General features: G+C 36.7%; 1 protein-coding gene across 2 annotated transcripts; it reads left to right on the top strand.

The window, feature by feature from the left end:
• The first annotated feature begins 2,977 nt into the window (after nt 1-2,977).
• LOC121780373 (WD repeat-containing protein 43-like) lies at nt 2,978-6,491 on the top strand. Of its 2 annotated transcripts, XM_042177964.1 has the most exons (8): nt 2,978-3,123; nt 3,257-3,337; nt 4,093-4,331; nt 4,444-4,526; nt 4,710-4,821; nt 4,940-5,014; nt 5,094-5,310; nt 6,050-6,491. In XM_042177964.1, exons 2-7 carry the CDS (start codon nt 3,262-3,264, stop codon nt 5,277-5,279), a joined length of 771 nt encoding a protein of 256 aa, XP_042033898.1. In that variant the 5' UTR covers nt 2,978-3,123; nt 3,257-3,261; the 3' UTR covers nt 5,280-5,310; nt 6,050-6,491. The 2 variants fall into 2 exon arrangements, with proteins under 2 accessions (XP_042033898.1, XP_042033897.1); XM_042177963.1 differs by lacking the exon at nt 6,050-6,491 and having other exon boundaries at nt 5,094-5,473.
• Nucleotides 6,492-27,090: the final 20,599 nt, after the last annotated feature.

The following is a 27,090-nucleotide window of genomic DNA, read 5'->3' as shown; positions in this document are numbered from 1 at the left end:
TGAACAAATTCAATTTTCGAATTAAAAAAATACTACCTAGTAATTAAAGCACGTCGCATGCTTGCAATGACTGTGTGTATGCCTGCTTAACCGGTTCTCCGGGTCTCGGGTACCCGGGATCAGAACCGGAACCGACCGGGTAATTGAGGAACCGGAGAGCCGGTTCCGGTGCCGGTTCTAATATTTTTAAAAATTCCGGTTCCGGTTCTACACGGAACCGAATAATATATTAATTTTAGATTTTCAATTTTAGATTTTATAAAATTGAATTTTTTTATTAAAATTTAAGTATAGTAATTAACGGTAAATTATTTATTCATATTTGTAAAGGTTGCTTTTAATTCTTTAGTTTTACTGAATGTATTCTTTTGCTACTTGGATATTGCTTAAAATAAATGCTAGCCTGGGTTGACCATATGATTTTTCAATTTATGTGTTTGGATATTATACTTCATTTATGACTTCTATTATTTACCATTATACTCATCGAGGAAAGATGCGTGGAAAATACCATATCTCTGGTTTGAAATCACAGGCAACTCGTGAACTAACTAGAGGATCAAATTTCTTTATACTACTATTACTTAGTGGAGATGGTGTGGTTTTGTTGAATCTAAGCCAAATCTGGTGGTGTTAGATTAAAATTAGGGTAAATAATAAATAACTTACCGTTAATTATTATACGTAAATTAAAACGTCTCCACTACTATGTAACGGAGAGAGTACTTGTTACTACATTTTATTAAAAATAGATAATAAATTTTTAATACTTCGTATAGCTAATTATTTTTATATTATTATTTAAATTAAAATTTGTAAAGACTAGTTTAATAAGAAATCCATCATTATTTGTTTGCTAATAAAAATTATTTATTTGTAGACAAATGTGCACCTAACATATAAATTAATAAAATTACAATATTTTAAAATATTAAAGATAAGTTTTTAAATAGATGCAATAAAATGGGAAAGAAAAAAAAAATTGTTCATCTTAAATTTGTGGTTACTATGATGCCAAAAAAAATTGTACACGCCTAAGGCCACCCGCAACGCGTCTTGCGGGTGGCTCGTATCTCGTCTCGCCGAGACGAGACTACGGCGAGACGCGTTGCAGTGCTCCGTCTCGTCCCGGTCTCGCCGGGACGTCCGTCCCACCGAGATACCTCGCGGACTGTCTCGCCACGAGCTTGCGCGACGTGGTGCGCTCCGGCGCCATGCGTGACGCCCACTCGCCGGCCCGCGAGTGGGCTTCGTCACGCTGACGCAATAAATTATTTTTTTTAAATCGAATTTAATTTAAAAAAATTAATAATAATAAACCGAAAACGGTAATATTACCGTTTTTCGACCGTTTTGCAATCTATTTTTATTTTTTTTATTTTTTACTCTATAAATACTCCTATTTCATCCTCATTTCACATACAAATACACATCAAATCCTCCAAATCATCTTCATTTCCTCTCCAATTTTCATCTAACCTCTCATCACAAAATGTCTGGCGACGGAAACTCTGGCGGTGACGGCTCCAGCGGGTTCGACATCAACGCGTTTGGCGACTGGGGGGCATGTACAACGTGTTGGGTGGTTCCGGTTCCGGTTCTTCTACGCCGGGCACCCATGGCTCGTCGACGCCGGGGGTACCAACCACCCCATTTTGATGTGGATGCATACGCTCGTCCCTCCGCCCCGAGGTATTCGCAGGGATTATCTCAAATTCGGGAGGATTATCCGGATGAACCCCATCCGGAAGGAGGACGAGGCGGTGGAAGCTCCAGGGCATTCAACGCTGTGGAGAAAGAGGCGGAAGCGACCGAGGAGGATGAGGATGTAGGTCGGCATCCGTACAGCCGCAAGGACACGATGGCGGTGTATAACGCCTGGATCAGCGTCTCGTACGATCCCATCGTCGGGAATCAACAATCCCGAAAGTGCTTCTGGGAAAAGGTCACCGAGGCCTACAACGAGATAAAGCCAAGAGGGTCCCGCCGCCGCACATTGAAGATGCTCCGCGCTCACTTTGACCGAGTCGACATGGAGGTCAAAAAATTATGCGTCATCTACAAGAACGAAGCGGCTCATTAGCAAAGCGGAGCCACGGGAGCCGACATTCTGAGATCGGCTTTGCTAGTCTACTTCGACGACACCGGCAAAGAATTCAGACATGTCGATGTCTGGGAGGCCGTCAAAGACAAGGAAAGGTGGGCCGGCGGTGTGCGATCCTGCTCGGGCTCGACCTTGAAGCGCACCAAACACACGGCGGATGGCCAATACTCGTTTAGTGGGGGCGGTTTGGGCAGCGCCGCACAAGAGGCTGCCTCGTAGGAGGTTGAGGGCACGACAGACGATGACGGGGGGTCCTCCCGTGGGCGCCGTCGGCTTCAAGGGATCAAGGCGGCGAAGGCGGCTAGATGGAGGAGGGGGCGAGACGAATCAAGCCAGGCGGGCTCGGGCTCGGTCTCGGGCTCGAACACCCTATTGTCCATGTACTTGACCGCCACGATGCTGACACTTCCCGCATGACGCCTCCACAATACCAAGCCCATCTTGCCGGAATTGAGTATATGGCAAGACAAATTGGTATTCCGCCTCCACGTAGCTTGAGTGCACCGCCACCGCCTCCGGGAGATGATTCGCCTGCGGAGTAGTTTTTTTAATTTCTATAAAATTTTATTTTAACTTATGTTTTTTTATTTATTTTGCCACGAATTTAATTATGTATTTTTTAAAGGATTTTAAGTTATATTTTTATTTTATCAAATGAAGTGTGTTTTTTATTAATTGAATTTGTTGGAAAATAAAAATAAAAAATAAAATTGAATTAATAGTAAGTTAAGAGATGGTCAAGAGACGGATAAGAGATGGAGGGTTGCAGGTTCTGTCTCTTAGTTAAGAGATGGAGTGAAAAGTACAGTGGGGCTAATAAATAGTTAAAGAATGAGACGAATAAGAGATAGCGTTCTAGATGGCCTAATTGGCGTGAAAAAATGATCCATTAATTCCCGGGTTTCTATGGATACAAAAATTCTAGGGTTAAGAGGGTTTACCGACGCCACCGCTCAGTGCCAATTCTCCGCCGCCTCGCCGCCGTCTCCGAGCTTGCTTTTTTTCTTCAATCCTGCAAGGTTGAAGAAATTTATCTTTTGCCTTTCTTAATTTGTTGGTCTGGTCCGACCATTTTTCCATGGCTCTTTCAGTTCTAAGGGGAGTATTTCGCTGCCTTCTCCTAACTCGATTCCTTTCTCTGATTGAATGCAGAAGCCATGGGAAAGAAGGAAAAATCATCGAAAAGGAAAAACCGAGAGACCGGAGTCGGCAGTGAGGTTTTGTTGCAGAAGAGTAAGTTTTAATATGAATCTGATTGTTTTAATAATGCCAAATTACCGACTTTGAGCTGAGGTTTGGAATCAAGCTTGTAATGTTAGCAAATTTTGCTTATGGTGATATGCTTGGGAGATTGTCTTTTCCGTCTAGTAGTTCTGATTATCCTCCAAATTTTTGTTTGATATATTAATTTTGGTGGAGAGTGGAGTGCGGATATGTTCCTCGCCCTTTACCATTTATCATCAAATATTGTCCAGGGAAAAAACTCGATTTTCTGATTTTCACCGTATAACACATCTGCCAGTGATATGCTTCATATCCCCTATCCGAATTTGTCTGGAATAACAAGGTTAAATTGAACTCCCTTTACACGTATTGAGGCGTTTTATCAGTAGCTTGTGTTGTATTTTTCACCTAAGCACTTTATAGACTTAAGTCAATGAATGAATCACAGTAATATGGTCGCCACACGAAATTGATTTTGGTGTAGAGTGGTTCTTATTGCTGAATATTGAGATGTCTGATGTTTTCTTGGAAAACTGAGCTGCTCCATTATGATTTTCCCTTCTTACTGAGTGGTCAGTACTGAACTTTCGACAGGTTGAACTATTTTTCATTTGTAAGTTAGTTCAGGATGGTTGCTATTAGAAGTTTCTCTTTATCGTCAATTGAGGATACTAATAGAAATGAATGCAGTTATATTTAAATATAGACATGACTATACTTTTATGGAACTTTGAAGCATCATTTCATTTCCTTGTGGATTTAAGGTATTGGAGATAAAGATGGATTTGATGCTGTCGATGACTTGAATGAACCAACCATGGGTGAAAAACTTGCAAGCCTCAAATTGGAAGGAAAGGATGATGTCCCAAACCCTGAAAATGCAGACTCTTCTCTTGTGGTAAAGCCACCTAGTGCAGACTCGGTTAATATATTAGTTAAGCAAGCACTGCATGCTGATGACCGAGCCCTTCTCATAGATTGCTTATACAGACAGGATGAGAAGGTTAGTATTTCACTCCATTCGCTTTATTGGTTGTTCTATTCTCACATTCTGCTTGAAAGCAGACGGTTGGAGCTTCAGCTTTGCTTGATATAGAATAATGACTTGTTTGCAGGTCATTGCAAACTCATTATCGATGTTGAATCCTTCCGATGTCCTCAAGTTCTTAAAGTCTCTTGTGCCAATAATCCAGTTAAGGTAAGAGAGATAGGTGTACTTACCTAGTTGTGATTGTCCTCTGAAGATTACTTCAGTAAATTGTTGTTCCTCCGTGAAATTACTTCATCTTTTTGAAGTATGAACCTTGATAATTTTTGAATTCTTAGATGACAAACTACAGTCTCATGTGTTGTTAAACTCTTGTTTTTTACATGTGAACAGGGGTGCCGTTTTGGCCTGTGCTCTTCCATGGCTCAGAAGTTTACTTCTTCAGCATTCCAGCAGCATAATGTCCCAAGTGTCTTCCTTGGCTGCTCTAAACTCTTTATATCAGGTAAGAGGATTTCTCATGTTTAGATAGGGAGATAAATGGGATTATTATATACTTATGGTACATTTATATGGATTAGGTGATTATATTTCCACTGAATAATTTTCACATGTTTATGCAGATAATAGAATCAAGAGTCTCAACTTTCAACCCTGCTCTTCAACTATCAAGTTGTTTGGACTTGCTTTATGCAGAGGTGAGTGGATGCTGCTGAGCATTTTATACTTTCTTTATAACATTTGAACAATGCGGTGAATACGGACTTCTTGGTGCAGTCTGTTTATGACGAAGTGGAGGAGAAGAATGATGTAATTACAACTGTTATATATGAAGATGAGGATGAAAGTGATGAGGATGAAAGTGATGCCGATTCTTCCATGGAAGTTGACACTGTGGAAGATGGTGAAGAACCTATACTCTACAGTGATATCAGTGATGCAGAAGAGCACGGAAGTGACTAAACTGATCATCAAATTCTTTGCTGCCTGACATGTATGTATAAGCAAACTCTATCACTCATAGTTCACAAAGTGTAGAAAAATGAATTGTTCTTTGATTTCTATCACTATCCCCCTGTTCCATTCTTGTCATGATATTTGTACTTCCAAAGAGTTATAGCCACCTTTTGTCTCAATAGCTTTTTCATGTTCTATAAGATTTTTCCTTGCCCCCTCCCCCCTAATGTTTTGAATTTCTGCGTATCCTTTTAACCGTAGTTTGCATGCTGTTCTTAGCTTGCCATCCAGTATGTCAGAGAATTATATTAGCACCTTCATGAGTGAACATACGTGTGTATTAAATGTCTAAATCTATCGCAAGGAAATATATCATGTGTCTACTAGTACTATAGAAAAATGGCTCAGGTATAAGAATAAACAATAGAACAAATTCTGGGATTGTTTACATTTCTAACATAGACATGACAAACAGGAGCTGTCCATACCATGAGTAATCTGCTATTATGCTGTGTAAAATCACTTAAACAATGTGAAAAAACATACCCAAACTAGTTGAAACAGACTCTTATGCTTAACAACGCATGAAGATACGATGATATAACTTCATATGCTAATTATTACTAGTACCGACTTTTGCTTTGTTGTTGTCACCCCCTGCAACTTTAGCAATAGATTTTCCAAAAGCTAGAGCGATCGTCTTGCCCATCATTGTTGAAACATGCTCCCTCTGTTTTGGAATAACACTTGCCTTTGTTCCCTTTGGTGGTGCATAGTTGCTGCTGCTGGCGCTCTCGTTGTTGTTGGAACCCATTGTTTGCTACCTTTCAACGTTGTTCTCTGCGTTGTATGTGTGTGTTTAAGATCTCTGTATTTGTTTTGATAGAATAGAAGGATGGTGGTGCTTTTATAGTTAGGCTTATGCTTGTTAGACTTTCTCAACTTCATAAAAATGTGGAGGACAACAGCCAGTGTGTGTATTTGTGTGTGTTTATGTGAAGAGAGACACAGTGAGTGTGTTTGTGAGTGTGTGAAGATGAAATAGGCACACGTCAATGGTGATTTAAGAATATGTAAGAAGTGAAATTGTAAACACCTACACTTGACGTGTGGAATTTTGTGGTATTTAACATATATCACTAAGAATGATTTTACGCGTTTTTTGGGGGATAATACTATAACATGTCGCAATACTAATATTATTATAATATTATTATATTGATCTAACTAAGATGAGATGACGGATTTACTATTGTTCCTGATGTTTTCAAATCTTTAAATTAGTAGTGAATGAAGTCCATGGATTTAGCTTTATATATTTTTCTGTCCACGAAAAATAGTCTCATTTGTGGATGATATGAGTTTTAAATTTTAATGATAAATTAGTAAGGTAGTAAGAGAGATAGAAGTGGGTAAGGTATGAGAGAGGAGAAAAATGGATAAAGTATGAGAGAAAGTTTTGTTTCTATTTTTAAAATATATTTATTTTCCATTGGCATCCAAAATAGCAAAATGAAATATAAGACTATTTTCCGTGGATGGAGGCTTCCGTACATGGATGGAGTATAACTTAGTTGTAATATGGTAAAGAAATAAAAGACTATTTTCTGTGGATGGTGGGTTCCGTATATGGAGGGAGTATAACTTAGTTGTAATATGGTAAAAATATTTCTTAGCAATAAATTGGAAGCTCTAGTTATTTAGTGTTGGTGTGACTAAGAGTATGTGAGTAATAGCTCTAAAAGAGGTGGATGTATTTGTGTTGGAGTGCAATGATCTTTTTTCCTTTTTGTCGCAATTAACTAATTATGGAATGTCAATTGGTGATAGTGTCACAATAGTTTATTGGAGGTGTGGACATACAATTATGCAGACTTCTTTCCACTTTCTTGTATGTCCCACAATAAGAATTCTATTTTCTTATTTATGTATGTCCCATAATAAGAGTTTTATTTCATTTTTACCATAAATGATAAGCAACCATCATATTCCACCAACTTATTTCACTCACATTTTATTATAAAACTAATATATAAAAATGTGACACATTCCACTAACTTATTCAATTCACTTTTCTTTATATTTTTTAAAACTCATGCCCAATAAGACTCCTATTGTGAGACGGAGAGAGTAATATTTTAGGAAGAAAGGACTTTGCTATGGAAGTTCAAATATAATCTTAATTTTACAATATACTTTCTTCTTATTCAAATAATAGTCCTTTTTATTATTATTTTGGTACCTCCACAACAATCAATTCACTTCATTTAGAGACATGGTTCACCACCTTTTCTCTCTTCCTCCTATATTTTCATTTTCACCCAATAATATTTTAATAATATTTTATTTATTTCACTTTTTAATGTTACATTAAAATCCACTCCCATGAAGGGAATATTTAATTGAGAAATCAAGATTCATTAGCTTGGTATATACTAATGATGTAGAATACTCAAATCGCATTAAAGTTCATCATTAATGTAGAACACAAGATAGTGGTTGAGGGATAATAGGTTAATGGTTGAGGGATAATAGGTTAATTTTTCCCGCTTTACTGTTTAAATGCTATTAATAGGGGTGACAAATCGTGCGTGTTGTGTCGTTATAAAAATTTCCAGCCCTAGCTATTATAAGTCATTTTATAGTTGGTATTGGGTCAGATGGATGTATAGAATGTTGATCAATTAAAACGTGATCAACTAAAGATTTTTGATAAAATTTGTGTCTTTTTTCCTTGTTCTTGTTGTGGTTTTTTTGTTCCCTCTAATTCGACGACCATCCTTGTAAATTTATTTGCAAGTAGAGAAGGCCCCTTCCAAAATTAAATTGTACAATGACATCTGCCGTGTGGGGTTATACACCATCTTACAACGTAAAAACAATCTTATCGTATAAACGTGTTTTAGATTAAGATTAGGAACAAATCAAATTATCAAGATTTTTACAAACGTGATGCTTCATTAAATACAATTTCTTAGTTTTTTTTTTGTTTTACGTAGTTACTATGAAATTTTGGTGTGAGTTCGTGGCAACATGTTAATTAACATTAAATTGCAAAGAAAATAATTTATCTTTTCATAACTAAAATGACCATGCTGATTTTAATAGTTTTTGGTTTAATTAAGGGATAATACTAAAGACATGAATTGTGTAAAATTAAAAGTTCCTAATTAAAATTGTCTTTTGTTTGTTCCCATATCATGTAATCAATAAATATTAATATTTCAAGAATATGCAAGTATTTGCGAGTTTTCGTGAACGCACAAACAATATTCTAGACCTACAATTATTATTGCAAAATACTGATGATAGTGAAAACATTTTATGAAAAACGCTAAAAGTCGGGGATAATTAAATAATTTTGTAAGGTTATTGTTTCTTAAAAATCTTATTAATTAATGAGTTAAATTTGATAATTAGCATAGGTTTATTGTTGAAGCTCTAATTGTATGGTTAATTCACTTCTCTTTGTTTAAGATTAATATGAAAAACTTATAAACAATTATTTTTGAAAATTTGTTTAATTTATGTAAGTTAAATTAGATATTTGTTTTTCTGAAAATGATTATAAATTCTTTTTTGTCCCTAGTACTATGAAATTTCAAGCTTCACCACTGAATCACAAACTATGAATCTATATATGATCAACCCTTTTCTTAGATAGGGAATTAAATTTCGAGTTTTTCAGCAATTTTCTTGATGATAGGTAAAAATTCTAATTTCACGACCGAAGAGAATAAAATTAGTGCATGGTACAACACAACCACAAATTCACAATCAATATGTTTAGTACTAATAAATAATGTATACGTTTACAGACAGAATCGAATCACAACTATCGATTTGGTAGACATTCTATAAAAGTATTCTTCTAACCTATTTCACAGCACATACAAATTTGTGACTAGTAGACATATAATGATATAATGAAAGAACATTAATTATGGAGTAATAATATATTAATCATCACAAGTTAATTAGGTAAAAAAAATTTCAATCACGGTGCAATTCAATAACGAGATACGACGTTAGTTAAACTTGTTTGTGTTTGAACAAATGTTTGTCGGATTGTTAGTTTATCTATCACCAATTTCAGTTAGTTGAGTTGTTATTTCATCGCTTAGTGGTTCATTGATAACAGGTTGTTAAAAAATGAACAAATCAAAATAAAAAAAAAATTATATAAATAAGAATGGATTACCAACGTAAACCAATGTTGCCATGTAGGTACTATTTTTGGTAGTGGACCCTACATTCCACTAACTCATTCACGCTCACATTTTATTATAAAACTAATATATAAAAGTAGGACCCACATGCCACTAACTTTTTCAACTCACTTTTTATTATATTTCTTAAAACTCGTGCCGGGTCAAATGGTGACGAATTTTGGGGGACGGATGGAGTATTACTTATGAAACTAAATTAACTAGTCATAAGATATATCCCTTTTTGAGATATTTAAATTATGAAATTTGATCTAATTTTAATTGATTAAAAAACAATACTAAATTATGAAGTTTCAATTTTTTCAACTGTATTGTGTACAAAATAATGTTTTTGGTGACGCTCAAAATGAGGTTCATTTATTAAAATATTTTTTTTTCTTTTTTACTTTTTAACTAAAACAGTCATTTTAAACATCAATAAAATTGTCCAAATTTTTTTGATATAATATTATAACTTCAAACTTTATGAAATTGACCAAAATTTTACCGAATTCTATTATTTAAATGATTATTATCCTTAAAAATAAATTATATCCACCTTTATAAATTACATGAAACCTACATGCTTTCATATAAATATATATAATTACCCTTCATTAATTACAAGTGAATCACCTAATATATATACTCTATTCATTCACGATTAATTGGCACAACTTTTCTTTTTTCATATGTACATGATTCATTGACACCCTAACTTTTTACAATTTTTGGTAATGGACCACATATTCTACTAACTTACTTCACCCACATTTTATTATAAAACTAATATATAAAAGTAGGACTCACTTTTCACTAACTTTTTCCATCCATTTTTTACTATATTTTTTAAAACCCGAGCTAAGTACATGCCGATTAATTGTGGACTGATGAAGTATTAATAGCGAACTAAGAGCATCTCCAAAGGGAAAAGGTAAACTGAGAATGTGTATTTCTCATTTACCCTCTAAAAAAGTTGTAATGTACATCCTTAAAAAGTACCAATGAACTAACTCTAAGAGAAGAAAGTAGATTTAAAAGGCAAATAAAAATAACTAACTTTTTACCTCGTTCCATTGGAGATGTTGTAATCACTAATTACGAGTGGGACCAACTTTTAAGTTATTGGTTGTGATCTTTTGCTACTAAGTTAGCAATGTTATGCCTCTCTCTCACATATGTTTAATCTCTAGGCTTCTTGTTGATTACGCGTTATTTTGGTATTGATTTCTACACGACGTGAAAGAAAAGAAAAAAAAAGTTAAATTAATGTTGATGCATAGTCAATGTTTTGGGTAATTAATGAAATGTGGATTTTCAACTTAACATATTTTGGTGGATTTTGTTATGCTTTTTTCTTGCTTCTCCACTTTGTTTTCCCCAATTCCACCATAGTAAATTTCTTTGTAACAAGAGATCGAAGGCCACAATATGGTATTGTAGAGTAAACCAATCAAATAGCCACTGTAAATTTTGAAATATTTTTTTAAATAAGAATGAATGTATGATGGTTCAAAATCATTACGTGGAAGTATCACATATTTTTTACGTCGTTGCTAACAATAAAAGCAGAAACATTAGTGTAGAATTTGCATGAGTTCTTTGCAACTTTCGTTTTTTTTTCATGTTGATTTACATAATTTTGATCTTACTACATTGACCAATTTAATATATCAATAATAATTCACTTAACAAAGGAAAGTTTTAACATATTCCCGACATGTATATATTCGATTCGAACTAAATCAAAATTTAAGTTTTGGAATGATTTTCCTGATAAAAAATATCAGACTAGATGAGTTTTAGACAATTTTTGAATTGAATAGTTGGTGTGTTTTAAAGTTGATTATATATGATTTAATATTAGGAGCATATATTGATGTGATTCGATGAAATTACAATGAAAGCCAGACATAATAAAGTTATAATACATCAAAACATAACAGAAGTGAACAATTAAAATCTGGGTACAATATAAACGAAATTGTCGTGTTACAACGAGGAAGACTCTTTTTGTAAGACGAGATATGCCTCAATTGAGCTCTCGGTTCAAGTGAATCGTCTTTAAAGATGAAACAATTTCGTCTCGTTTATAGTAACACCGCTAGCAAAACGAGCTCCAGTGTACTAGATAAGGTGAGGTTAGAAGTTTTAACAATTAAAAGATCATGCAGAGCTTTCGTATGGCACGAGTCATGATTAATGCATGAGGTGACTATCTTATTTATAGGCGTATTGAAACGCAAATATTTGCAGTTATTGTCCGTTCGAGGTACGATAAAAAAAAGTACACAATTATACCCATAGTTTAGCTACAGTCAATAACAATTTTATCCATAAGCCCCAAAGAAATAAAAATCAAACAATTTAAAGAACATTTATATAGTTTATTCAATAAATTAATACACATATATCTGACATATTACAGGGATGAAACTGACAAATGATAAATTACACTTACATTGACAGTAGTGAGAAAATAAAAATAATTAAGAGTACATAATCTCTCATAAATTGAAGAATTAATCAGAAGAAGGAGAAGGATTGATCTTTCCCTTATCTTTGTGATCCTTAATAGCCTTAGCAGCAGATTTAGCAGCCGCCTTTCCAATATCTCCTATTTTCTCAATCGCCATTGCTTTAACACTCTTCCCTTTTTTCGGAATTAGACTCTCGCGGCCTCCATTGCTGGCCCCTCCTTCGTTGCGATCCATCTTCGACCTCTTCTCTCTCTCTCTCTGTGTTTGATTAACAAAAGAGTATCTAAAGATTTATTATCTTGCTTGATGGTTTTTTGTTGGTGTGGTGTGTAATTGAAGCTGGATTATGGGGTATTTATAATGGAGTGCTTGCATTTTGCTTCTCCTCTTGAATTATTATTTTTTGGAAATTTCTATGTTGATGGATGTCAAGCTTTGTTATTGTATCTTTCTTGGTTAATGATGCGAAGTTCATCTTGGGGTGTTCAAATATGCATTCACTCCTCTACACATCAACTGTGTTGCTGTGTTGAAGAGAGACACACAGAAATATCATACATTCATATTGCATGAAACAATTAGGAAATTAAGTTGATTTGTCCCACTTTGAAAAAATTAAAATTATATCTCATGTCTATTATTAATCTTACTAAACAGCAAAAGCTTTAACAATTACTGAACATAAATATTACTCCTATCATTATTATTGTTATTATTATTTTTATCTATTGAATGGTATACAAAAAAAGGCCATATTTCAATTTTATCAAGGGGAAATTAAACTGTGAAATATTGCAGTTTCTTTCAGATTGATTGAAGAAATTTCGAGGCACTATCTTGTGAAAGACTAATTCGCAGGATTATTTTTTTGGAGATCAACACCTCGGCTGTGTGTATGTGTGTGTGTTTGTATTTAATCTTATGTGTATTTTAATTGGTGTGTGCGTGTAAGAGTGTTTTATTGTATTGACAAATTCCGACAGGCAAGTGATCAGGAGAACATATTGACTGACATCAAACTCCCTCTGTCTGAAAATCTTTTCTTTTCTTTTCTAGTTTAGATTTCCTCTGCGTGTTTACCGCGTGTGACTATTTCCTTTTCATGGGACTACTAATTTGAGGAGACAAATGATGACTAGACCAACATTATTTAACTATAGCAACTATCTTATTTAACCAATCATAGTAGCATACTAGCATACCATAGACAATGATTTTCTATAATTATTGTAAAAAATCATGGATTAAATATGCCCGGTCAATGGATTTTGACCAAATAATAAATGTGACGAGACATTTAATTTTGTGAAATTAAATGACATAGCGTCGATCTACATTTTACGTAGGTAAATGTAGTATATTCACTTTCTCAAATCCGATTTCCGGTGAGTGAGAAATAGTGGATTAAAGTTGGGCATAATTAGCTTTTAATTAAAGCTTGGAGATGGAGCTTAGGGAATAATTAACTAGTGTTAATTATCCCACATTGGAGGATTAACACATCTTTAATGTGTATAAATTAAGTGACTTTATGTTACTTAATAATTATAGTGGACCAAGATGGGTGAAAGAGCCCACACGCGCGCACACGCGCGCGCCGCCGCCCGCCCGCCCGAGCCCGAGCCCGTGCCCGCGCTCGCGGGCCCGGGCCCGAGCCCGATCTCGATCTTGGACTTGGACTTGGACTTGGACTTGGATCTTGGCAATTGGTCTTTGGGCTTGGTGCTTGGCAATTGGTCTTTGGGCTTGGTGCTTGGCCCAAACTATTCTTTTTGGACCACCGCCGAGTCAGCAATCCAAGTGGCTTGACACGTCGTCAAGCGAGGCACAGTCACGGTTGCCACGTGAGAAATCCACACGCTCCACACACGGGTGGCACATTACAGCCACACGCCTGTAACCGACGTCGGTTACGTTTTTGCCATGATGAGCCTTCAATGGCTGGTTGACCCTGCATGGTGGTTGGCCTATAAATAGGCTAGCCATACCACTGCATTAGGACACACACCTACAAGCATTCTCTGCATAAGCTCTCTCCCTGCATTGTCTTTCTGTCGAAGCTCTGCCCTCTCCTCCATCCCGTTCGCCGGAGCTCTGCTGATTGCGGTGCTGCATCAGAAGAGACGTAGCCGTTTTACCTTTGGGGACGACACGCCAAACCGAGAGCACTACCGGGGCGTATCTCGTCTTGCGGGAAGAGGCCTCCTCGACTCGGCTGTCATAGCATACTGGTTTAGTTGTTTCATTTTCGTTGTAACTTCAGTTCTTTTTTGTATTCCTTCTTTTGGGTTGTATTACGCCCGGTTTTGTTATCTTGTAATCCCAGAAACCAACAATCGCAAGACGAGATAGCTTGCCTTTGAAGGAATTTGAACTTCTAAACTGAACTAAAACTTCCGAAACATTAACACCTTTGCTGGAGATGTCGACGGAATCCAACACTGCTGCTGCCAACGCCACCGCCGCCATTCCCTCCACCATGGCGACCACTGGACCGGTCAACACTTCATCGATTCCCTCGATGATGCCAACTCCTGGCTTCCCAGCCGCTTCATCCACCGTCCCTTGGGTTTGGGACAACCCCTTCGGGGCGTCCACTGGTTCCACCTTTGGTGGTTCGGTTGGTTCCACTTTTAGTGGTTCCTTCGGGTCCTTTAACGGATCGAGTGCTGGGGCCTTCGGGTCTCACACGAATGCTGGGACCTTCGGGTCTCATGCGGGTGCTAGTCCCTTCGGGGCTGGTACGACCATGGCGGGCTCTATGCCCAACATGAATGGTGCGGGCTCTATGCCCAACATGAACGGAATTGGTTCCTTCCAAGGACCAACTGCGGCACCTTTGGCACCAAGAATGATGCCACCTGCCGAGAAACCACCAAAGTTTGGAGGATCTGACTTCAAGCGGTGGTATCAAAAGATGTTGTTCTACTTGACAACATTGGGCGTCGCCAACTTCCTCACGGAGAACGAGCCGCCCGCGCCAAGCGACCAAGAGACTAGGCTCGAAGTCATGGCGGACTATGAAGCTTGGAGAAAAGGGGATTATCTATGTAAAAACTTTATTTTAAGTGCATTAGATGATAGCCTCTATAATGTATACTCCAATGTAACCACATCTAAACAAATGTGGGAAAGCCTAGAGAAGAAATATAGCATAGACAATGCTGCAGGGACTGAACAGGTTGTAGCATCCAAGTTTATGGACTACAAGATGGTCGACTCTCGACCCATCATGGAGCAAGTCCAAGAGCTCCAAATGATCATCCACTCCTTAGTGGCTGAAGGGATGACCTTGCCCGATAAGTTCCTAAGGTGCACGATCATTGACAAGCTCCCTCCAAGTTGGAAGGACTTCAAGAGTTATCTCAAGCACAAGCGAAAGCAGATGACCCTTGAAGACTTGATCGTGAAGTTGCGCATTGAGGCCGACGTGCGCAAAAGTGATCAAAAGGCTAAGGGCTTCACCCCAAATGAAGCCAAAGCCAACCTGTTGGAGCGGGGCGGTCCCTCCAACAAACGCCCTCGCCCAAACCGTCCAAACGACAAAGGGAAGGGAAAGCAGCCTTCAAAGAAGTTTGAAGGCGACTGCTACAAGTGTGGCAAACCAGGCCACTTTGCTAAAGACTGCCGCAGCAAGAAGAAGAAGCCGGCAGCCCACGTCGTTGAGAAGGAGTTCAAGGACTGGGATGAGAACAACCTCATTGCAGTGGTCACTGAAGAGGTTAACCTTGTTGATAACAAGGGAGGCTGGTACATCGACACCGGCGCTACTGCTCATGTTTGCTCCGACAGGAGCAAGTTTGCCTCCTACACTGCTGTTGAAGGGAGGAAGATCAACATGGGGAATCAAGCATCGTCAGAAGTCCTCGGCGTAGGCAACGTGATTCTCATGATGACGTCTGGCCTAACTATCACTTTGAAGGATGTGCTGCATGTCCCGGACATCCGCAAGAACCTAGTGTCAGGATCAATACTAGTTAATAAAGGGTTTAAACTTGTATTTGAGTCCGATAGGTTTGTCTTGTATAAGTTTGGAAAATCCATCGGAAAAGGTTATGTAACCGATGGGCTTTTCAAGCTTAGTGTAGCAACTCGAAGTGTTGCGAAGCCATTGGCCAATAAGAATAAAGCATCTACTTCCTCTTATTTGATTGAGTCTTCAAATTTGTGGCATTGTAGATTGGGACATGTAAATTCAAAAGCCATTAAAAGATTAGTAAATTTAGATTTACTAAAGGCTAATGAATTGGATATCCAAGATAAATGTGAAATTTGTCTTGAAGCAAAAATGACTAAGTTGCCGTTTCACTCGGTTGAACGAAGCACAAAACCCCTTGAATTAATTCACACGGATGTATGTGATTTAAAGATGTTGCAAACTAGAGGTGGTAAAAAGTACTTTATCACTTTCATAGATGATTGCACAAGATATTGCTACATTTATCTTTTAAGAAGCAAAGATGAAGCAATAGAGGCGTTCAAAAATTATAAGAACGAAGTTGAGAATCAACTTGGTTGTAAAATCAAAATGATTCGAAGCGATAGAGGAGGCGAATATGTAGCCCCGTTTGAGGAGTTATGCAACGCAAGTGGTATAATTCATCAAACAACTGCTCCATATTCACCACAATCTAATGGTGTTGCAGAACGCAAGAATCGAACTCTAAAAGAGATGATGAATGCACTGCTACTCAGTTCAGGATTACCACATAACATGTGGGGGGAAGCTGTTTTGACAGCAAACTATATCTTGAATAAAATCCCTCTCAAAGGAAAAGATGTTACTCCTTATGAGTTGTGGAAGGGAAGGAAGCCATCCTACAAATACCTCAAAGTGTGGGGGTGTTTGGCAAAGGTGATGGTTCCTCCGCCCAAAGAAGTTACAATCGGACCTAAGACGGTTGATTGCATCTTCATTGGATATGCACTTAACAGTAGTGCATATCGATTTGTTGTTCACAAGTCTGAAATATCGACTATCACAGTAGGAACAACAATTGAGTCGAGGAATGCTGTATTTCTCGAAAATACCTTTCCTTGCAAAGATAAGGAAAAGGTATCAACCAATTCTGAGACAAGAATTGAAGAAGCCACTAGTTCTAAACAAGTGGAAGAAGAAGCCACTAGTTCTAAATCAACAGATGCGGAACCTGAATCGCGCAAGCGTGCAAGGCCCGATCCAAAAGATACAGTACTAAGACGTGGTAATAGAGTCAGAACACCAAAAACTTTTGGTCCTGACTACATTGCTTTCATGTTGGATGAAGAACCAACATCGATAAAAGTAGCCTTTGCTGGCCCAGACGGGCTGCATTGGAGAGAAGCTGTTCAAAGCGAAATTGATTCAATTTTGCTAAACCACACATGGGTGTTGGTTGATTTGCCCGAAGGTGCTAAACCTTTAGGATGCAAATGGGTTCTTAAAAGAAAGTTTAAGGCCGATGGAACAGTTGATAAGTATAAAGTCCGATTAGTAGTAAAGGGTTTTAAACAAAAAGAAGGACATGACTTCTTCGATACCTATTCACCTGTAACAAGGATTACATCTATCCGGGTGCTTCTCGCTATTGCTGCATTGCACAATCTCGAGATTCATCAAATGGATGTAAAGACCGCGTTTCTGAATGGTGAACTAGAAGACGAAATCTACATGGAACAACCCGAAGGGTTTGTAGTACCTGGACAAGAGAAAAAGGTATGCAAGCTCGTGAAATCCCTATATGGATTGAAACAAGCGCCATTGCAATGGCACTTGAAGTTTGATAATGTGATGTTATCAAATGGGTTTAAAATCAACGAGTGCGACAAATGTGTCTACATCAAGAGCACTAATAACGGTCATGTTATAGTGTGTCTCTACGTTGATGATATGTTAATCTTGGGTAGCAACACTCAAGTAATTAACGATACAAAGGCCATGTTAAAGAGAAACTTTGACATGAAAGACATGGGTCTAGCCGATGTAATTCTTGGAATGAAGATTCTAAGAACGAATGATGGAATCATCTTAACACAATCACATTATGTTGAGAAGATATTGAATAAATTCAAAGCCCATGATGGCGCGCCGGTTAAGACTCCAATTGAACTCGACGTTCACTTGAGCAAAAACAAAGGCGAGCCCGTTGCACAAGAAGAGTATGCACGGGTCATCGGGTGCATTATGTACTTGACTAATTGCACTCGACCTGACATTGCTTGTGCCGTGAACAAGTTAAGTCGTTACACGAGCAATCCAAGCAAAGAGCATTGGAGAGCTCTTGTGAGGGTTTTGAGATATTTAAAACACACTCAAAATCTTGGGCTACACTTCTCGAGATACCCCCCGGTGCTTGAAGGGTACTGTGATGCCAATTGGATATCCGATAATAGAGACTCACTTTCAACAAGTGGATATGTCTTTACTATTGGGGGTGGTGCTGTATCGTGGAAATCCACAAAACAGACCTGTATAGCCCGATCAACAATGGAATCGGAGTTCATTGCCTTGGATAAGGCTGGTGAGGAAGCCGAGTGGCTTAAGAACTTCCTTGAAGACATTCCATGTTGGTCTAAGCCAGTGCCACCAGTGCTGATTCACTGCGATAGCCAAGCGGCTATTGGAAGGGCAAACAATGGTTTCTATAACGGTAAGTCTCGACATATACGTCGACGACATAACACCGTGAGACATTTGATCACAACAGGGGTGATTACAATTGACTATGTGAAGTCAATAGATAATCTAACGGATCCGCTAACCAAAGGGTTAAACCGTGATCAAATGAATAAGTTGCTAGAGGGAATGGGTTTGAAATCCACAAACTAAAGAATTGTCATAGTGGTAACCCAACCATGATGACTGGAGATCCCAAGAACTTGGTTCAAAGGGACAACTAAGCTATGAGAGTTCATGGAAAAACACTCAAACTATATCTATTCCCTAGAGAGCAATAGAGTGTTGGAGAACTTGCCTCGTGGTAAAGGCTAAGTCTATGACTTTTAATGGTTCTTAAGGATCTCAAAGAGATGGAATTCTCAAAGAGACCAAGTATGGCAAGGTACTTGACTAAGAATCACCTACGTAAGTGCGAAGTGTGGTCGCTTCATAAAAAACGCACTTATGAATCCAAAGTGGTGTCCAAGACCGCAATGGACACAAAACGTGAGAACGGATGAGGTTGAGGTGTTTAAGTGTTAACACCATTGTCTCGGTGCACGCCGTGGGGGATTAGTTCAAAGCATCACGCTACTAAGCCGCCTGTGTATCCGATGGTGTCGACTATGGAGGGTTCAAAGTCAACAACTACCTATCCTTATGCTTATATACCTCGCGAGGGTTGAGCTTGTGTCTGCATGCATATGCATTCGGCTATTTCCACTCATGTGGGGGATTGTAAAAAATCATGGATTAAATATGCCCGGTCAATGGATTTTGACCAAATAATAAATGTGACGAGACATTTAATTTTGTGAAATTAAATGACATAGCGTCGATCTACATTTTACGTAGGTAAATGTAGTATATTCACTTTCTCAAATCCGATTTCCGGTGAGTGAGAAATAGTGGATTAAAGTTGGGCATAATTAGCTTTTAATTAAAGCTTGGAGATGGAGCTTAGGGAATAATTAACTAGTGTTAATTATCCCACATTGGAGGATTAACACATCTTTAATGTGTATAAATTAAGTGACTTTATGTTACTTAATAATTATAGTGGACCAAGATGGGTGAAAGAGCCCACACGCGCGCGCACGCGCGCGCCGCCGCCGCTGCCCGCCCGCCCGTGCACGTGCTCGCGCTCGCGGTCGCGGGCCTCGGGCCCGAGCCCGATCTCGATCTCGATCTCGATCTCGATCTTGGACTTGGACTTGGATCTTGGCAATTGGTCTTTGGGTGGTCTTTGGGCTTGGTGCTTGGCCCAAACTATTCTTTTTGGACCACCGCCGAGTCAGCAATCCAAGTGGCTTGACACGTCGTCAAGCGAGGCACAGTCACGGTTGCCACGTGAGAAATCCACACGCTCCACACACGGGTGGCACATTACAGCCACACGCCTGTAACCGACGTCGGTTACGTTTTTGCCATGATGAGCCTTCAATGGCTGGTTGACCCTGCATGGTGGTTGGCCTATAAATAGGCTAGCCATACCACTGCATTAGGACACACACCTACAAGCATTCTCTGCATAAGCTCTCTCCCTGCATTGTCTTTCTGTCGAAGCTCTGCCCTCTCCTCCATCCCGTTCGCCGGAGCTCTGCTGATTGCGGTGCTGCATCAGAAGAGACGTAGCCGTTTTACCTTTGGGGACGACACGCCAAACCGAGAGCACTACCGGGGCGTATCTCGTCTTGCGGGAAGAGGCCTCCTCGACTCGGCTGTCATAGCATACTGGTTTAGTTGTTTCATTTTCGTTGTAACTTCAGTTCTTTTTTGTATTCCTTCTTTTGGGTTGTATTACGCCCGGTTTTGTTATCTTGTAATCCCAGAAACCAACAATTATCTTTTTCGATCATAACCAACTTCTATATCGAAATTGAGGAAATTCACTATTCATATGTATACTCACGGGATAGTATAGTCTAATATGATTACATGAATAATAAATCTACGGGTTAATAATATAGTACTACTATCTGTTATATAATAGTAGAATTTTCTGTTTTAGTTATTCGTACCCTGTTTCTTGGAAGGAAATAGTATTATGGAGAATAGGTGCAAATTAACCATAAAATTATTATCTACGATCCATGCATATGTTAAGTTTCAAAATTCTTTTTGCTTTCTTTTTTGTTTCTGTTTTCAGCCTGAAACTAGATCAAATGGCCTTCATTAAAAAAATGATACTGAATGAAAAACTATGAAAGACACTATTTATAAGGAAATCAAACTAATTTATTAAAATTAAAAACAGCACGTAAAAACAATAAAATGATAATTTCGCCCCTAAACGGTGTCTAATAGCCAATACCTATCATACTTACTACTTAAGGCCCTTCCTCTTAACGGGCTACTACGTATCCTGATTGAACCCCCTCACATGATGTCGGCCCGGAGTGTGGGGGCCGCCAAAGCGACGGAATCGCATTTTTTGCTGCAATGACTTTAATTCCTTATCTTGTTTTGCAAGCACCATGTAAATTTCAAGTCATTCTGACAAAATCTTATATAAGGCGAAAATCTCATTTTATTTTCTAGAGTGTTGTTGATTTCACTATAAATAACTTTATATGCTAAGTACATTATTTTCAATTCTCACAATAAAACATTAATTTCATGTTAGCTAACCTTACATCTCCAGACTCCATGTGCATATAGTAATATATATTATCAAATGTTAATCCATAGATAGAAACATAGTGAAATTCCAAAGTGAATACAATAATAATGGAAGTTACAACAAACTCAATAAGAAGGGTTACTAATTACACAACAAATCTAGCATAATACAAAACTAAGTGCCAACATTATTTACTACATTTTCTTACTTCAATCACAAAATATTACAAAAAAAAGACAAGAAATTGTTGGCATGTATATATACATATATACAGGAAGAGTTAGTTTCCCTTGCTCTTGACAGCATTTGCAGCAGCTTTCACAGCTTTAACCGCAGCCGTTCCAATCTTCTTCCCCACCATCGTCGAAACCTTTGGCATCTTTTTCGGGAAAATACTTCCATTGTTTCCTCCATTGCTCGAACTCATCTTCTTGATTATCTCCTTAAATGTGTTTGTGTGATTAACAAGTATCTAAAGATTTATCTTGCTTAATTACTTTTTGTTGGTGTGGTGTATAATTGAAGCTGGATTATGGGGTATTTATAATGGAGTGCTTGCGGTTTGCTTTTCCTCTGTTTTTTCTTAAATTAAATTCTTTTTGGAAACTTCTTTGTTGCTGAATGTCAAGCTTTCTTTGGTAATGATGCGAAATTCCTAGGTGCATGCTATCTTGTGGTGCCTCTACACATCTACTGTGTTGTTGTGTTGAAGACACACACAGAAAAATATTCAAATACTACAATCATACTACATTAATACTGCAAGAAAAATACTGAAATTAAGTTGAATTAGTCCCACGACTTTGAAAAAATTAAAAATTACTACTAGTAAATAATGAAATACTATCACACATGTCTATTATTCTTATTAAACTGCAAAAGATTATATTATTATTATTATCATTATTATTTTCTCTATTGAATGAGATAACACGAAGGTAGACGGTAAAAAGATGTCACATTTCAATTTTATCAAGGTGAAAAAGGTGAAATATATAGTACAGTATGAAATATTATAGGGTCCGAGAATTGTGAATTTTTCCTGAAATCAAAATTTTGAGGTATTTTCTTCGTACATTAATTAACCACTAATTTCTGTGTGGTTTCTTGGAAGAAAATATTGCAATTTCTTTCAGATTGATTGGTTAAATGTCGAGGTACTATATTGTGAAAGAGACTAATTTGCAAGTTTAATTTTGTGGACATCAACACCTCGCGTGTGTATGTGTGTGTGTTTGTGTTTAATTATGTTCATTTGGTGTGTATGTTATTAAGAGTGTTTATGTGTGTCTCTGTGCACAAATTCCGACAAGAGCGTGGTCAGGAAACATATTAATTGACTTCAATTGAAATGAAATTAATTAAATCACACTATCATAATTTATAGTATTACTTTATTTGTGTGTGGCATTCTTGAATTTGGTGCCTGTGTTCGACCTTGTGTATTCAAGTAGGAACGTTTGTAATTTGAGGATGACTTTTTCTGTGTTGGGTTAGAAAAGGAAGACTAGGACATCATTATTTCAATTATAGTACACTACCTTAATCAACCAATCATAGTACCATAGACAATGATTTCCTTTAATCATTTGGGCACTTTTTTTTCCTTGTCATATTCATTCTTTTCAAATTTCTTCTATTTTCTTTTTTTTTATCCCAACCTTCTATTTCAAAATTGGAGAAATTTACTATACTATTGAAATTTTTTTGAGCATGGAGCCTGAAATTAGGAAGTGAATCAGTGCACGTTTGTGAGCTTCCATACACGTATTTTAGGTCCCAACACATTTCTTGTTATTACTAGGATTAGAATTCAACTATTTTATTTTTATAATTATTTCTCTTATGGTAACTTATAACTGAAATATCTAAATTAACATCGATCATACATATACACTTATTGTGATTATTTGTAAATTTATTTTCTAATAAATTTTGTGTTAAATCTATCAAACCCTGGGAAGGGGCGACCCCCCTTCTAACGACCAATTACCCCTTACCCGGATGGAAAATCACCATGTCCGCCCCCTTCGCTGGCTTCTAGCGTCGCCCCTAAGAAGAAGAAAATCACCCAGACTGCTACTTTGGGTCCAACCAAATCAAGCCCAATTGAATAAAATTATTTAGTCCAATGAAACCAAGCCCAAGCCAATAAATCAAGCCCAAATTATAGGGCATCTAACAAAATTTGAGGGCTATAAATTAGAACTGACTCCGACTGCTAATCACCACTCTCCAGCTCAGCCTCAGCCTCAGCCTCAGCCTCCGCCAATCCGCCTTGCTGCTTTACCCGCTCCGTCGCCGGAGCCCGGAAAGTGTGATTTAAAATTTCAGAAATTATTTAAATTATGGTGACTTTTTGTCGAAGATGTAAGTTGGAAGAAAAACACAATTTTCTACTCTGCTCTGGACCAAAATTTTATAGAATAGGAATAACTATTTATAGTACTACGTACTAATTAAATGGGTACTTCGAGTTTGGGAGATATATAGAAAAATAGATATAGAAAATTTGGTAATTCATTAATTTGTATATTGAATCAAGAAGAGATGTCAAGAAAATTTCAAATTTGTGTTGATGACATGAGAAGAGATGCCCGATTGATATTTGATTGTGAATAACTTTATAGATCAGTACAATAGAGTCATCTTCTAATGCTTATAACACTACAATCCAAAATTAAGACTAAATCTACACCTTTAGATTTTGAAATGAGTAGATAAGATTAAAGCTCACCAATTTCAAAAAATAGTAGACAAAATATCAGGAAAAGGATAATATCGTCATTATGTTATCATATGATAATTTTCGTGGGTGTTTTTGTATCAACATAGTGTATTACAAATATCAACACAAGTACAAGGAAATATCAACACATTTTTATTGATATTTTACTTACATTATATTGAGATTTTGCAAACACGATTTTTTTTTGCATTTGTTGATAAAATCTGCTTATCAACATGTACGAAAATTGAAATATAATTGATCAAATTTTGTCACACGAACATCGTCGGAACATATGCAATCGAGATCTCGTTGGAATCCTTATAAAATTATCTTTAATTTGATATATTTTTTGCAAAAAAATAATTTAAATCGAGAGAGTTACGTAAATTTAAAGTTTAAATATGATTTTGATGAGAGAAAATTAACATTAATACCTTTTAAATTTATTTAATAATTTTTTAAATTTAAAATATAATTTATGTGACATTATTTCAACCACTAGATCTTCTGATCTAATAGCTAAGATTTAGTCTTAATATGTGATTGCTAATTAGTTTGCAATTATCATTGCCTAGTACAACAATATGCATGTGCATATATTTTTTTCTTCAATTGTTAAGATAGAAACATAGAAAAATTTCAAAGTGAATACATAGAAAACTACTCAATATGAAGGGTTACTAAATACACAACAAATCTAATGAGCACGATACAAAACTAAGTGCCAATAGCTAGGAAGAGTTAGTTTCCCTTGTTCTTGACAGCATTTGCAGCAGCTTTCACAGCTTTAACCACAGCCGTTCCAATCTTCTTCCCCACCATCGTTGAAACCTTAGGTGTCTTTTTTGGGAAAATACTTCCCTTGTTTCCCCCGTTGCCCGAACTCATCTTCTTGACTACTATTTCCTTAAAAGTGTGTGTGTGTGTGTGTGTGTGTGTGTGTGTTGATAATTTGTATTGGTTTATGGTGTTATGTGATTGAAGATAGGTTTGATATTTATAGGGTGAATTCTTCCTGAAATCACATTTTGATGTAATTTCTGTGTGGTTTTCAAAAAAGAAATCAAAGAGGAGACGTTGCTCATGATTTTCCAACGATCATGTTTTGTGTTTGTACAAGTACAAAACACTTCGATTTTTGAAGGACTTTCTCGAGTTAGAACACGTCGAAAATATTTCAATTCTATACATTTGTTTAGATTACTTGATGAAATTTCGAGGTATTATCTTGTGAAAGAGACTAATTTGCAGGTTTATTTTTTAGGAGATCAACACCTCGCCAGTGTGTGTGTTTTTAGTGTATAATTACTACTCTGTCGTTCCACAATAGTAGAGTTCTGCATTCGTTTCGGAAAATTGATAATAAATAATTAAACTGGAGAGAGAAGTAAAGAAAAGTCTTATCCACAATATTCTCTCTTTTTACTATTTCTACACTTTAACTATTTATAATAATTTTTCAAGTGAACACATGTGTAATAATTGTGCGTGTTGTTGTATTCTGGGTGCAGGTGCGCACGCGACCATTTCCGACAGACACGTGACTGACTTCACGAATTCAAGATTTCATATTGAAAAACAATTTCTCAAATAGTTGACCTTAATAACAACACACGTCTCAGTTAATTACCTTAAAAATAGACACAGCTTTGCTTTTAATTAATCACTTTCTGTACCTACTTGGTTCCGCAGTACTATGTAAATTTCAGTTTTATTTAAGAAAAATTCAAATTTCAAATTTATAATCTTCAATTTTAATTAAGTAAATTTAGAATTAAAAATATATTTTATTTTGGTTACTGTAATTGCGATGATATAGGACGCCAGCAGGAACACAGCGTTTCTAAATGCATGTATCTCTTTGTGTGTAGAATTTGATAATATGAACTCCATTCAAAGGAGTCTTTATTGATCACAAAGTAAAAGATAACAAAATAATGTCTATCACACTCGTTTTCTCTATTTATATCAGCTAAGAAAAGATAACTGCTAAAATATCTAGCTAACAAACTTTCAACCAACTCGTCATCCGTTCACACTTAGGGTGTGTTCACCTTATTTGATTTGTTTTGTCCGGATATTTGTTTTCTGTCTCTAATGAGGTGAGATCCATTCTCCACTAACAATACTTTAAGTCTTTGATTACTTTTTTTCTCTATCTCTTTCTTACTTTACCAATTTTGCATTAAAATCTATATCGAACTCAAAGTGCATATTCTTTTATGACACAGAGAATATCACATGCATATGGTACTTAAAATTACAGTCACTCCTTTATTGTTAATATTTTTGGTATATACTACCTCCGCTTAAGAAAATAATTTCTTTTCACTTTGGATTGTCCACTAATATTAGTCACTAACTATTTATGAATTTTTTTAAAATCTTTTATGAGGTGGGTTCTATAATCTATTAATACCACTCCATTCACTTTCTCTCTATTTTTATCTTATTTGATTTTATATTAAAATTCATATCGTTCACTACTAAGACTATTTTTGTGTTACGAAAATTACCGCATCTACTAATCGAAATTCTGGAGAACTTAATGATCTTGTTACATTCATAGAACGGCTAATTCAATCCTTGATTAGGGATACAAATTGTTGACGTAATTTTAGTGCATTTCTTACACGCTCAGAATTTACTTTAGATTACTTATTTGCTTTATTTGTTGCTGGTAAATTGGCAATCAAATGAAAATAATTAAACTGCGTATATCAATTAAACAACAAAAAACAATTGAAGTCATTTTCCTGTCGAATTTGATGCTTGTGTTCGACTGCGTGTCCCCAAACGTGTGACTCTTTTCGTTGTTCTTCCTTTTTCGTTTTTTAGCCTAACTAGAGTCGTATATTGATTAACGTGTTTGTTGGGAGTAAAATGGCCTAATCTGTCTCGAGTTGAAAAGTTTTTCTAAAAATTAATTTTTTTGATTAATCACCAAAAATATATTGGTTGACTTAATGTATATCCATAAATTTCGAATCATACAAATTAAACAACAATCTGCAATCGTCATACGATACTATTTTTTCGGTGAAATTAGTAGTGGCGTGTGATGGGATACGAACCTCCATTACACCCACGATCTATTTAGTGGTATTAAGCAGTTATCAACCCCCCTACCAGGGCTGC

This window comes from Salvia splendens, chromosome 19, assembly GCF_004379255.2.
Source record: "Salvia splendens isolate huo1 chromosome 19, SspV2, whole genome shotgun sequence".
In the NCBI taxonomy this organism is placed as follows: Eukaryota; Viridiplantae; Streptophyta; class Magnoliopsida; order Lamiales; family Lamiaceae; genus Salvia; species Salvia splendens.
This window is presented reverse-complemented; position numbering and strand designations above follow the sequence as displayed.